At 41.2% G+C, this 15450-nt stretch overlaps 1 protein-coding gene across 1 annotated transcript in view; it reads left to right on the forward strand.

The window, feature by feature from the left end:
• The first annotated feature begins 1071 nt into the window (after positions 1-1071).
• Positions 1072-15450, forward strand: part of SPESP1 (sperm equatorial segment protein 1) — a 43510-nt gene continuing 29131 nt past the window's right edge. Inside the window, exon 1 of the mRNA XM_053595557.1 lies at positions 1072-1135. Coding sequence (XP_053451532.1) covers positions 1072-1135 — 64 coding nt within the window. The remainder of the gene's footprint in view (positions 1136-15450) is intronic.

Here is a 15450-nt window from a genome sequence, read left to right on the forward strand (position 1 = left end):
TTAGTCTGACACCCTTTCTGCTTGCTGGCTCTCCTAATAAAAGACACTTTCCTTGCCCCAAAACCATGTCTTGTAGCAGGGGCTTAGACTCATTTAAACAGCCAGAGGGACCCTTCTGAAATGCAAATCTTATCACAACTGCTCCCAGCTCACAACCTTGCAGTACTCTCCCTGGCCTCAGACTACCAAGCCCCTTGCTTCCTCAGGTGGAGATATGAGTGTATGTAAATCTTAAAAAATAATCATACAGTAAAATACATTGTTTTTCATGTACAGTTCTATGAATTTTAACACATGTATAGATTCTTGTGGCCGCCACCATCCATCACTCTAAGAAATGCCCTCTTGCTATAGTCAAACCCTCCCTCAACCCTAAACTTACCTTTTCAAGAATATCAAAGAAACAGAATATTTAGAAAAACAATACAACAATACCCAAGCTCCTTAAGTGTCATTAATACCCCTGCCTACCTCTCTCCACTCACCTGCCCCTTCACTCCCTACATCCGGCCTGCCAGTTTTTCAGTCCTCGTGACAACCCAAGCTTTCCTCCATTTGACAACTTCCCCAGCCTCTGTGGGGGGTGGGGGGGAATCTTATTCTGTGCTCCACAGTGCTCTATCAGGGCCATTTCCCGCTGTTTTAATTGCCTGGTTATTTGTGTCTCCTATCTCCGTTCCTTCCATGCAGGTACCGGGTTTTAGCTGTGTCTGTATGCCCAGCGTGACACCATCTGAACCCAGCCATCCCCGCTCCTCCCGCAACACTGCCCCTGCGGTAATCAGGTGTCAAGGAGGCTCAGCCTGTGCATAGCACAGCATGCAGAGGGCGCATGCGCACCAGGAAAGGGCCCCCGCCCCCAGCACGTGACCCGGGCCGGGCGCCCTGGCCCCTAGCGCTCCCCTCCCCCCACCCTGCTGCGCCTGCGCACTGTGGACAGCCGTTGCCAGGTGTCCTGGGCCCTGAGGTAGGGCGGCTGGAGCAGATACCTCCCCTTTCGGCTATTGGGTAACCGGGTCTGGTGGCCCCAGGACGTTCCCGTCGCATGGCGGAGTGCTGCGGACAGCACCCATGAAGCCCTTAGTCCTCCTAGTTGCGCTGTTGGCATGGCCTTCATCTGTGCCAGCTTATCCGAGTGAGTGACCGGCCTCAGGGGGCACCCCTCGGGGAGCCTTCTGGGTTCCCGGCCCTTGAAGTCCGCTCCTCCTTTTCCCAGGTCCCACTGTCCTCCCAAGCCCCCTACCCAGGGTTCTGGCCTGGGCAATGAGGGGTGCCCTGACCGCCCAGTGACCCGCTGCGCTGAGGCTCTCAGTGTAGCCGTGTCGCCTCGTCCGGGGACTTCCCGTGGTCGCCCGGGTCCTCTTCTCAGCGGTCCCTTGGGGATGTGATAAAGCTGTGGTGGGCAACTGCAGCCAGCCAGACACATGGGCCTGTTATTGTATGGCAGGCCAGCTGAAAATGGATTTACATTTTTAAATGTGAATATGACATGCACTCCTTCATGACATGTGAAAAAGGATGAAATTCAAATTTCAGGGGTTATAAATAAAGTTTTATTGGAACACACCCGCGTTCCTTCCTTAATGTATTGCCCATGGCTGCTTTCTTGCGTTGTAGGGGCACATCCTCTGCCCAGCAAAGCCTGAAGTATTTACTGTCTGACCCTTTACAGAAAAATTTGACCCACGTTTTAAAACTTGAAGTGCATGGGGATTTTGAGGAGTGACCTAGGACATGCACTAATCTGAGGTTGCATTCCCATGGAGCACCCTCGGGTGCATAGGATTCAAAGCTTCTGTTAAGCAGAATTACAATTTAGGACTTCCTAAGGAGCTTTTTTGCCCTCCTGGGAACCAATAAGGTTAAATTCAAGCTGCTAAGACTTTACTGTATTTACAATGTCACGTGGGCATTTATGTGCTTAAGTCAGTTGCCATCTAGTCTTTTATTTTTATTGTTAAATCATAGCTGTGTACGTTAGCACAATCATGGGGTACAATGTGCTGGTTTCATGTACAATCTGAAATATTCTCATCAAACTGTTCAACGTAACCTCATGGCATTTTCTTAGTTACTGTATGTAGGCATTTGTATTCTGCATTTAGTAAGTTTCACCTGTACCCATTCTAAGATGCACCATAGGTGTGGCCCCATCCATTACCTTCCCTCCACCAGACCCTCCCTTCCCCTTCTTTAGCCCTTTCCCCATAGTCTGTGTTATAGTTGGGTTATAGCCTTCATGTGAAAGCTATAATTTAGCTTCATAGTAGAGCTGAGTACCTTGGATACTTTTTCTTCCATTCCTTTGCTTTGATACTTTGCTAAGAAGAATATGTTCCAGCTCCATCCATGTAAACATGGAAGAGGTAAAGTCTCCATCTTTCTTTAAGGCTGCATAATATTCCATGGTCTACATGTACCACAATTTGCTAGTCCATTCGTGAGTCGATGGCCACTTGGGCTTCTTCCATGACTTAGCAATTATGAATTGGGCTGCAATAAATATTCTACAGATGTCTTTGTTATATTGTGACTTTTGGTCTTCTGGGTATAAACCTAGTAAAGGAATTATAGGATCGAATGGCAGATCTATTTTTAGGTCTCTAAGTATTCTCCAAACATCCTTCAGAAGGAACGTATTAGTGTGCATTCCCACCAGCAGTGTAGAAGTGTGCCCTTTTCTCCACACCCGCGCCAACATCTCTGGTTTTGGGATTTTGTTATGTGGGCTACTCTTACTGGGGTTAGGTGATATCTCAAAGTAGTTTTGATTTGCATTTCTCTGATGATTAAGGACGATGAGCTTTTTTTCATGTGTTTGTAGATTGTGTGTTTGTCTTCTTTAGAGAAGTTTCTCTTCAAGTCCCTTGCCCACCCTGAGATGGGGTCATGTGTTCTTTTCTTGCTAATATGTTTGAGTTCTCTGTGGATTCTGGTTATTAGACCTTTATCAGAGGTATAACCTGCAAATATTTTCTCCCATTCTGAGGGCTGTCCGCTTGCTTTACTATGTTCTTGGCTGTGCAGAAGCTTTTTAGTTTGATCAGATCCCAGTAATGTATTTTTGATACTGCTTCAATTGCCTGGGGAGTCCCCCTCATAAAATATTCACCCAGGCCGATTCCTTCAAGAGTTTTCCCTGCACTTTCTTCAAGTATTTTTTATAGTTTCATGTCTTAAGTTTAAATATTTTACCCAGTGAGAGTATATCTTAGTGGTGAAAGGTGTGGGTCCAGTTTCAATCTTCTACAGGTTGCCAGCCAGTTCACCCAGCACCATTTGTTAAATAGGCAATCTTTTCCCCACTGAATGTTTTTAATTCGCTTGTCAAAGATGAAATAATGGTAAGCAGCTGGATTCATCTCTTGGTTCTCTATTCTGTTCCAGACATCTACTTCTCTGTTTTTGTGCAAGTATCACGCTGTGTTGATCACTATCGATTTATGGTACAGTCTCAGGTCTGGTAGCATGATTCCTCCTGCTTTGTTTTTATTGCTGAGTAATGTTTTGGCTATTCGAGGTTTTTTCTGATTCCATATAAAATGAAGTATCATTTTTTCAAGATCTTTAAAATATGATAATGGAGCTTTAATAGGAATTGCATTAAAATTATATATTGCTTTGGATAGTACAGACATTTTAACAATGTTGATTCTTCCCAGCCATGAGCATGGTATGTTTTTCCATTTGTTAACATCTTCAGTTATTTCTTTTCTTAAAGTTTCATAGTTCTCTTTGTAGAGATCTTTCACATCCTTTGTTAGGTATACGGCCAAATGTTTCATCCTCTTTGGCACTACTGTGAAAGGAATAGAGTTCTTGACTGTTTTTCCGGCTTGGTTATTGTTGGTATATACAAAGGCTACAGATTTATGGGTGTTGATTTTGTAGGCTGAGACATTGCTGTATTCCTTGATCACTTCTGAAAGTTTTGTAGTAGAATCCCTAGTGTTTTCCAGATATACGATCATATCATCTGCGAAGAGTGAAAGTCGGATCTCTTCTGACCCTATGTGGATACCCTTGATCGCCTTTTCTTCCCTAATTGCAATGGCTAAAACTTCCATTACAATGTTAAAGAGCAATGGAAACAATGGGCAACCTTGCCTGTTCCTGATCTAAGTGGAAATGATTTCAATTTAACTCCATTCAATACAATATTGGCTGTGGGTTTGCTGTAGATGGCCTCTATTAGTTTAAGAAATGTCCCTTCTATTCCAATTTTCTTAAGTGTTCTGATCATGAAGGGATGCTGGATATAATCAAAAGCTTTTTCTGCATCAATTGAAAGAATCATATGGTCCTTATTTTTTAGTTTGTTTATGTGTTGAATTACATTTATAGATTTACGTATATTGAACCAGCCTTGAGACCCTGGGATAAATCCCACTTGGTGATGGTGTATAATTTTTTTGATGTGTTGTTGGATTCTGTTTGTTAGGATCTTATTGAGTATTTTAGCATCAATATTCATTAGTGATATTGGTCTATAATTTTCTTTCCTTGTTGGGTCTTTCCCTGGTTTGGGGATCAAGGTGATGTTTGCTTCGTAGAATGTGTTGGGTAGTATTCCTTCTTTTTCTATATTTTGGAAGAGTTTTAGTAGTATAGGTACTAGTTCTTCTTTAAAGATTTGGTAGAATTCTGACGTAAAGCCATCTGGTCCTGGGCTTTTCTTTTTAGGGAGATTTTGTATAGTTCATGCTATTTCAGAACTTGATATAGGCCTGTTCAACATTTCTACTTCATTCTGGCTAAGTCTTGGTAGGTGGAGTACTTCCAGGTATTGGTCGATTTCTCTCAGATTTTCATATTTCTGAGAGTAGAGTTTCTTGTAGTATTCCTTAAGGATTTTTTGAATTTCTGAGGGGTCTCTTGTTATTTCATCGTTACCATTTCTGATTGATGAAATTAGAGATTTTACTCTTTTTTTCCTGGTTAGGTTGGCCAAAGGTTTATCTATTTTATTGATCTTTTCAAAAAACCAACTTTTGAATTTATTGATCTGTTGTATAATTCTTTTGTTTTCAATTTCATTTACTTCTGCTCTGATTTTGGTTATTTCTTTTCTTCTGCTGGGTTTGCGGTTGGAGTGTTCTTCCTTCTCCAGTTGTTTGAGATGTCCCATTAAATTATTAACTTCCTGTCTTTCCGTTTTCTTGAGGAAGGCTTGTAGTGCTATAAATTTCCCTCTTAGGACTGCCTTTGCAGTATCCCAGAGGTTCTGGTAATTCGTGTCTTGATTGTTGTTTTGTTCCAAAAATTTGGTGATTTCCTTCTTAATCTCATCTATAACCCATCTATCCTTCAGCATAAGGTTGTTTAGCTTCCATGTTTTTGTATGGGTATGCAGGTTCCTGTTGTTATTGAGTTCAACTTTTATTCCATGATGGTCTAAGAAGATGCAAGGAATAATTTCTATTTTTTAAAATTTGCTGAGGTTAGATTTGTGGCCTAGGATGTGGTCGATTTTGGAGTATGTTCCATGGGCTGATGAGAAGAATGTGTATTCAGTTTTGTTGGGATGAAATGTTCTGTAGATGTCTGTTAAGTCCAGATGTTGAATGGTTGAGTTTAAATCTAAAATTTCTTTGCTTAGCTTCTTTTTGGAGGATCTATCCAGCACTGCTAAAGGGGTGTTAAAATCTCCAACTACAATGGAAGTGGAGGAAATCAAGTTGCTCAAGTCTGTTAGAGTTTCTCTTATAAATTGAGGTGCGTTGTGGTTGGGTGTATAAATATTAATAATTGAGATCTCATCATATTGAGTATTACCTTTAACAAATATGACGTGTCCATCCTTATCCTTAATTATTTTGGTTGGTTTAAAGCCTATTGCATCTGCAAACAGGATTACAATGCCTGCTTTTTTTTCTGCTTTCCTTTTGCCTGGCATATAGATGACCATCCCTTCACCTTGAGTCTATAATTGTCTTTCAATGTAAGATGTGATTCTTGTATGCAGCAGATATCTGGCTTGAGTTTTTGTATCCAGTCAGCTCTTTAGAGGACAGTTTAAACCATTCACATTAATTGAGAATATTAATAAGCCTTTCGAGAGTCTGGTGGACATTTTTAATCCTATTGTGACTGTGGAAGTTGGAATTTGATCAAAATTTTTTGGGTGGGTTTACATTTGGGGTGGAGGATTACACTGGTCTTTATGGAGGATAGGTCTGAGAATATCCTGGAGAGCTGGTTTAGTTATGGCAAATTTCTTCAACATGTGAATGTCATTGAAGTATTTAATTTCTCTGTCATAAATGAAACTCTGTATAGCTCGGTATAGGATCCTGGGTTGAAAGTTATTTTGTTTTAGGAGATTAAAAGTCGATGACCATCCTCTTCTAGCTTGAAAGGTTTCAGAAGAGAGATCTGCAGTTATTCTAATATTCTTGCCCTTGTAGGTGATGGTTTTCTTTCGTCTGGCTGCTTTCAGAATTTTCTCTTTCATATTAACTTTAGTGAAATTGATTATGATGCGTCTGGGGGATGTCTTATTTTGGTTGAGTCCTGCTGGATTTCTGAAACTGTCAGCTATCTGAATTTCAGAATCTCTTGGCATGTCTGGAAAGTTCTCCTTCATAATCTCATAGAGAAGAGACTCTGTGCCTTGTGAAGCCACTTTGTCACTTTTGGGGATCCCTATAAGACGAATATTGGTTTTCTTTGAATTATCCCAGAGCTCTCTGAGAGAGTGATCTGTTTTTGCCCTCCATTTCTCTTCCTCTTTGAGAGTTTGGGAGTGTTCGAAAGCTTTGTCTTCAATGTCAGAAATCCTTTCTTCTGCTTGCTCCATTCTGTTACTGAGGGATTCTACTGTGTTTCTCAGATTTTGAGGGATGCAACTTCTTGTCTCAATGTGTCAAAAATCTTTGGTCATTTGGTCTTTGAATTTGTTGAATTCTTGAGATATCTTTTGGGTTACTGCTTGGAGTTCTAATTCGATCTTATTTGCTATCCAGATTCTGTATTCAATTTTGACATCTTAGCTATTTGTACGTGGGATCTTGTGCTGTGTCTGCCCCATTGATCCTTGGGGGAGTTGATCTACTCCGATTGTTCATATTGCCAGAGTTTTTCTGTTGATTTTGCCTCATGATTGTTTTTCACTGTTGCCTCTGGCTGTCCTCAGAGTTGGGGAGGTTCTCTCCAAGATTAGACCCTAGTGGGATCACTCTATTGTTGCTGGATCTTTGTAGGGAGTGACCCTGTGCAGTTCCTCTGGGGCTGCCCCAGCTAGGGAGTTCTGGTTGTGAAAGCAGCTCTGGTGTGTGACACACCCGATTCCAGCAACAGGGCGGGAGGTGGTGCACACGGTTCTGGGAGTGCCTGGCGCCCAGTGACTTTGGCACAGAGAGCCCAAGGCTCCAGCAGTCTCTGGCCAGGGGAAGGGCTCTCCACAGAGGCAGGGAGGGCTCCAGAGGGCACGCAGCTACCAGTGTCCCTGGCCAGACGAGCAGGCCAGTGTGGAGGCCAGGAGGACACAGTGTTGCACAGCTCCCACAGTTCCTGGTCAGGGCATGCAGAGGCCCACTGGGTGCGGGTCGCGGCACAGCTCTCATGGAGGTCCGCGCAGTGCCAAGCCCAGGAGTTTGAGGTTGCTATGAGCTGTGACCCCACGGCACTCTACCCAGGGCAACAGACCAAGTCTCAAGTGTGCCAAAACCCAGTCTCACTCTGCCCCTGAGGGTTAAGGCTGTAAGGCAGCTCAGTCCCTGCCTTTAAGCTGCTCAGTCACTAGGTTACTAGGTCCCGCCCGATCCTTACTCTGGGATCCTGAGGGCGGAGCTTGCCGGGGCAGTTCTCTCACAATGGCTTTCTGTGACCCAGGTCAGTGGCTCAGTCCGGGGCCCTAGACAATACCCAAAGTTCTCCGCACTCCTGCTCAAGCTCTCCCTAAGGCAGTTCAACTGAGTGCCAAGTCCAAAAACACCAAAACATGGTGCATCTTAATGTACACAGCTATGATTTAACAATAAAAATAAATAAATTAAAAAAAAAAGAAATGTGACTAATTTATTAAAAAAAACAAAAAACAAAACCGAAACAGTTCACAGGTAAGGCCTTTCCGCTTTGCGGTCTCACTGCTGCTTGTACTTAACGGTTGCCGGCGGGATTAGGTCAATCGAACATACGCAACCACTTGCCAGTTTTCCATTGTTTTTGTCCTCTTCTTGGGGTCCAGAAGTCCCTTGCTGACTCCCTGTATCCTCAAAGGGATGATTATAGGCAGATCCTACCAGCCAGAGATGCCTGGAGTCTTATCTCCCCAGACTCACTCTGCCCAGTTGCAGGGAAGCTGTTACTCGGCTGCCATCTTTAATCCGATCTCCTGCCATCTAGTCTTAACTGTAGTTCATTATAGCTTTTAATAATGTCAGCATTTGGGGCAGAGCAAGATGGTAGCCGAGTAACAGCTTCCTTGCATCTGGGCACCGTGAGTCTGGGGATATAGGACTCCAGGCATCTCTGGCTGGTGGGATCTGCCTATCATCACCCCTGAGAGGATACAGGGAGTCAGTGAGAGACTTCTGGACCCCAAGAGGAGGACTAAAACAGTGGAAAACTGGCAAGTGGTCGCGTGTGTTCAATCCGTCTAAACCCGCCCGCAACTGTAAGTTCAGTAGCAGCGAGACTGCAAACCAGAAAGGCCTTACCTGTGAACTGTTTTGGTGTCTTTGGACTTGGCACTCAGCTGAACTGCCTTGGGGAGAGCCTGAGCGGGAGTGCAGAGAACTTTGGCCTTTGTCTAGGGCCCCAGTCTGAGCCGCTGAGCCAGACGGACCTAATAGGGTTTGGCTCTGGGTCACAGGCAGACATTGTGAGCGATCTGCCCCGGCAAGCTCCGCCCTCAGGATCGCAGAGCTGGAATTGGGTGGGAGCTGGTAACCCAGCGACCAAGTAGCCTAAGGGCAGGGTCTGAGCCGCCTTGCAGCCCTAACCCTCGGGGGCAGAGTGAGACCGGTTTTGGCACACAGGGTAACTGGATAGCCACTTCAGCAGTGATTCCAGCGACAAGCACTTCCCTGAGAAAGCTTCTGCTCAGTAAGTGAACAAGTTCAAAGTGCCTTTTAAGTGGGCTGAAGAGAGATTTAGGGTGTCTACCTGCTGGGGTTTGAGAAACTAGCAGCCTCCAGTCGTATCAGAACTGTGATTAACATCTCATACCCCAGAAGACCACGTGTTCCCCAGACAATATTCAATAACATAGACATACTGCTTTGTTTTTGGTTGTGCTTTTTTTTTTTTTCTTTTTTTGGTTTGGTTGGGTTTTTTTGTTTATTTTGATGTTGTGGATTGTTGTTTTGTTTTTTAAGTTCAACCTTTTCCATACAGATCCTTTTTCTTTCTCAATTTTTCTAGTTTAATTATAATTTCCCATTGCTGCCTATTTCAATAATTAGAACTTCATTTTTGTTAGTGTTTCTACCGCTATTATTTGGTTTTTCCAGCCAATTTTATCCCGTAAAGTTTTCTGTTTGCTTGTTTTGGTTTGATTTATAGCATTTTTGTCTTTCCTCTCTACTTGGTGGAGGTGGGGTACTGTGTCTGATCAGGTTAGCAAAGAGCTGCTGACCTCAAGGGAACCACCCCACTGGGCACCCCCAGAAGGTGGTATTTTTTTTTTACGGTTGTATCAAAGTACCCTACTGTACACCTATATTGCTCTGTCTCCCTCTTTCTGTGCCTCTCTTCTTTTTGTCAATATTCCTTTTACCCACCCCCTCTCCTTTCTCTATTTTTCTATTTTTTTTCCGTGTCACTCGGTCCTCCTTTCCTTCATCCGTTTTGTGCTCTTAAACCTTCTCACCCTTCTGGTCCTGTAACCCTTAGTCCACAGGCACGAGAACTTAAAGAGCAAGAGGAAGTGAAAGGAAAATTAGGGCAAGGAAACAGATAAAAGAAATCACCCATGAGGAAGAATCAGCAGAAAACTCCAGGCAACATGAAGAACCAGTACAGAACAACCCTGCCAAGGGACCATGAGTTAGCTACTGCAGAGGATTCCACCTATACAGAAATGTTAGGAATGACAGAAAGGGAATTTAGAATACACATGTTGAAAACAATGAAAGAAATGATGGAAACAATGAAGGAAACTGCTAATAAAGTGGAAAATAACCAAAAGGAAATCCAAAAACAGAATCAAATCAGAGATGAACGATATGAAGAATATAAAAAGGATATAGCAGAGCTGAAGGAAATGAAACAGTCAATCAGGGAACTTAAAGATGCAATGGAAAGTATCAGCAACAGGTTAGACCATGCAGAAGAAAGAATTTCAGAGGTAGAAGACAAAGTTCTTGAGAGAACTCAGATAGTAAAAGAGGCAGAAAAGAAGAGAGAGAAAGCAGAACGTTCACTGTCAGAATTATGGGACTTTATGAAGCGTTCCAACATACGAGTTATAGGAATTCCAGAAGGGGAAGAAGAATGCCCCAGAGTAATAGAAGGCATACTAGAGAATATTATAAAAGAAAATTTCCCAAATATCACCAAAGATTCTGACACACTGCTTTCAGAGGGCTATCGGACCCCAGGTCACCTCAACTCTAACCGAGCTTCTCCAAGACACATTGTGATGAACCTGTCCAAAGTCAAGACAAAAGAAAAGATTCTACAAGCTGTCAGGAGTAAGCGCCAGTTGACCTACGGGGGCAAATCCGATTGACCGCAGACTTTCCTTGAAACTTGTCAAGCAAGAAGACAATGGTCATCTACCTTTAATCTACTTCAACAGAACAATTTTCAGCCCAGAATTCTGTACCCTGCTAAGCTAAGCTTCAAAATTGACAGAGAAATCAAATCATTTATGGACATACAAACATTGAGGAAATTCGCCACAACAAGACCACCTCTTCAGGAAATACTTGAACCTGTTCTGCACACTGACCAGCCACAATGGATCAGCAGCAAAGTAAGAACTCAGAAATTAAAGGACAGAACCTAACCTCCACACTGATGCAAAAGATAAAACTAAGCAATGGACTCTCACAAAATAAGATGAATAGAATACTACCACACTTATCAATTATCTCAATAAATGTTAATGGCTTGAATTCCCCACTGAAGAGACATAGATTGGTTGACTGGATTAAAAAACACAAGCCATCCATTTGCTGTCTGCAAGAAACACACCTGGCTTCAAAAGTCAAATTAAAGCCCCGAGTCAAGGGTTGGAAGACAATTTTTCAGGCAAATGGAATTCAGAAGAAAAGAGGAGTTGCAATCTTATTTTCAGATACATGTGGATTTAAAGCAACTAAAGTCAAAAAAGACAAAGATGGTCACTTTATATTGGTCAAGGGAAAACTACAACAAGAAGACATTTCAATTCTAAATATCTATGCACCCAATTTAAATGCTCCCAGATTCTTGAAACAGACCTTACTCAGTCTGAGCAATATGATATCTGAGAATACCATAATAACAGGGGACCTTAACACTCCTCTTACAGAGCTGGACAGATCCTCTAAACAGAAATTAAACAAGGATATAAGAGTCTTAAATGAGACCCTAGAACAACTGTGCTTGATAGACGCATATAGAACACTCCATCCCAAAGATAAAGAATATACATTCTTCTCATCACCCCATGGAACATTCTTCAAAATTGATCATATCCTGGGACACAAAACAAATATCAACAGAATCAAAAGAATTGAAATTTTACCTTGTATCTTCTCAGACCATAAGGCACTAAAGGTGGAACTCAACTCTACCAAAAATGCTCGACCCCACCCAAAGGCATGGAAACTAAACAATCTTCTGTTGAATAACAGATGGGTGCAGGAAGAAATAAAACAGGAAATCATTAACTTCCTTGAGCATAACAAAAATGAAGACACAAGCTACCAAAACCTGTGGGATACTGCAAAAGCAGTTTTGAGAGGAAAATTCATCGCTTTAGATGCCTACATTCGAAAAACAGAAAGAGAGCACATCAACAATCTCACAAGAGATCTTATGGAATTGGAAAAAGAAGAAAAATCTAAGCCTAAACTCAGTAGAAGAAAAGAAATATCCAAAATCAAATCAGAGATCAATGAAATTGAAAACAAAAGAATCATTCAGAAAATTAATGAAACAAGGAGTTGGTTTTTTGAAAAAATAAATAAAATAGATAAATCATTGGGCCAGATTAACGAGGAATAGAAAAGTAAAATCTCTAGTAACGTCAATCAGAAATGATAAAGGGGAAATAACAACTGATCCCACAGAGATACAAGAGATCATCTCTGAATACTACCAGAAACTCTATGCCCAGAAATTTGACAATGTGGAAGAAATGGATCAATATTTGGAATCACACCCTCTCCCTAGACTCAGCCAGGAAGAAATAGAGCTCCTGAACAGACCAATTTCAAGCACTGAGATCAAAGAAACAATAAAAAAGCTTCCAACCAAAAAATGCCCCGGTCCAGATGGCTTCACTCCAGAATTCTATCAAACCTTCAAGGAAGAGCTTATTCCTGTACTGCAGAAATTATTCCAAAAAATTGAGAAAGAAGGAATCTTCCCCAACACATTCTATGGAGCAAACATCACCCTGATACCAAAACCAGGAAAAGACCCAAACAAAAAGGAGAATTTCAGACCAATCTCACTCATGAACATAGATGCAAAAATTCTCAACAAAATCCTAGCCAACAGATTACAGCTTATCATCAAAAAAGTCATTCATCATGATCAAGTAAGCTTCATCCCAGGGATGCAAGGCTGGTTTAACATACGCAAGTCTATAAACGTTATCCACCATATTAACAGAGGCAAAAATAAAGATCACATGATCCTCTCAATAGATGCAGAAAAAGCATTTGATAAAATCCAGCATCCTTTTCTAATTAGAACACTGAAGAGTATAGGCATAGGTGGCACATTTCTAAAACTGATTGAAGCTATCTATGACAAACCCACAGCCAATATTTTACTGAATGGAGTAAAACTCAAAGCTTTTCCTCTTAGAACTGGAACCAGACAAGGTTGTCCTCTGTCACCTTTACTATTCAAGGTAGTGCTGGAAGTTCTAGCCAATACAATTAGGCAAGACAAGGAAATAAAGGGAATCCAAATGGGAGCAGAGGAGGTCAAACTCTCCCTCTTTGCTGACGACATGATCTTATACTTAGAGAACCCCAAAGACTCAACCACAAGACTCCTAGAAGTCATCAAAAAATACAGTAATGTTTCAGGATATAAAATCAATGTCCACAAGTCAGTAGCCTTTGTGTACACCAATAACAGTCAAGATGAGAAGCTAATTAAGGGAATAACTCCCTTCACCATAGTCTCAAAGAAAATGAAATACCTAGGAATATACCTAACCAAGGAGGTGAAGGACCTCTATAAAGAAAACTATGAAATCCTCAGAAAGGAAATAGCAGAGGATATTAACAAATGGAAGAACATACCATGCTCATGGATGGGAAGAGTCAACATTGTTAAAATGTCTATACTTCCCAAAGCAATCTACCTATTCAATGCCATTCCTATCAAAATACCAACATCGTACTTTCAAGATTTGGAAAACATGATTCTGCGTTTTGTATGGAACCGGAAAAAACCCCGTATAGCTAAGGCAGTTCTCTGTAACAAAAATAAAGCTGGGGGCATCAGCATACCAGATTTTAGTCTGTACTACAAAGCCATAGTGGTCAAGACAGCATGGTACTGGCACAAAAACAGAGACATAGACACTTGGAATCGAATTGAAAACCAAGAAATGAAACTAACATTTTACAACCACCTAATCTTTGATAAACCAAACAAGAACATACCTTGGGGGAAAGACTCCCTATTCAATAAATGGTGTTGGGAGAACTGGATGTCTACATGTAAAAGACTGAAACTGGACCCACATCTTTCCCCACTCACAAAAATTGATTCAAGATGGATAAAGGACTTAAATTTTTGGCATGAAACAATAAAAATCCTCAAGGAAAGCATAGGCAAAACACTGGAAGATATTGGCCTGGGGAAAGACTTCATGAAGAAGACTGCCATGGCAATTGCAACAACAACAAAAATAAACAAATGGGACTTCATTAAACTGAAAAGCTTCTGTACAGCTAAGGAGACAATAACCAAAGCAAAGAGACAACCTACACAATGGGAAAGGATATTTGCATATTTTCAATCAGACAAAAGCTTGATAACTAGGATCTATAGAGAACTCAAATTAATCCACATGAAAAAAGCCAACAATCCCTTATATCAATGGGCAAGAGACGTGAATAGAACTTTCTCTAAAGACGACAGACGAATGGCTAACAAACACATGAAAAACTGTTCATCATCTCTATATATTAGAGAAATGCAAATCAAAACAACCCTGAGATATCATCTAACCCCAGTGAGAATGGCCCACATCACAAAATCTCAAAACTGCAGATGCTGGCGTGGATGTGGAGAGAAGGGAACACTTTTACATTGCTGGTGGGACTGCAAACTAGTACAACCTTTCTGGAAGGAAGTATGGAGAAACCTCAAAGCATTCAAGGTAGACCTCCCATTTGATCCTGCAATCCCATTACTAGGCATCTACCCAGAAGGAAAGAAATCCTTTTATCATAGGGACACTTGTACTAGACTGTTTATTGCAGCTCAATTTACTATCCTCAAAATGTGGAAACAGCCTAAATGCCCACCAACCCAGGAATGGATTAACAAGCTGTGGTATATGTATACCATGGAATACTATTCAGCCATTAAAAAAAATGGAGACTTTACATCCTTCGTATTAACCTGGATGGAAGTGGAAGACATTATTCTTAGTAAAGCATCACAAGAATGGAGAAGCATGAATCCTATGTACTCAATTTTGATATGAGGACAATTAATGACAATTATGCTTATGGGGGGTGAAACAGAGGGAAGGAGGGAGATGGGCGGGGCCTTGGTGTGTGTCACACTTTATGGGGGCAAGACATGATTGCAAGAGGGACTTTACTTAACAATTGCAATCAGTGTAACCTGGCTTATTGTACCCTCAATGAATCCCCAACAATAAAAAAAAATAAATAAAAAGAAAAAAAAGATAATGTCAGCATTTGTTTTAATTAAATCAATGAACAAAATTTAACTGGTAGGTGTGAAAAGTGTTATTGTGCAGGTTAATTATGTAGAGCTACATTTCAGAATTGTTAAAAGGTGTTAGGTATAAATGAGATTTAGAAAATGAGAATACAACAGGAACTAAATTATCACGAATGTAATGGAAAAAGGTCTGGAAGAAGTAGCCTAGATAACCAAATTTGGTCTTTTAAATACTTTTTTTAGCTTTTTTAAATAAAAATCTTTGTAAAAATTTTCTTCCTGGCCATAAAGAACCCGAACATAATGAAGATATTATCTTTTCTTGATGTCTGATGTTCATTACTAACATCAATTATTGCATTTTGATAGTTTTAGATTAGTAGGTCATAACTGACTAGCATATATGGAGAC

Source organism: Nycticebus coucang, chromosome 6 (genome assembly GCF_027406575.1).
Source record: "Nycticebus coucang isolate mNycCou1 chromosome 6, mNycCou1.pri, whole genome shotgun sequence".
Lineage (NCBI taxonomy): Eukaryota > Metazoa > Chordata > Mammalia > Primates > Lorisidae > Nycticebus > Nycticebus coucang.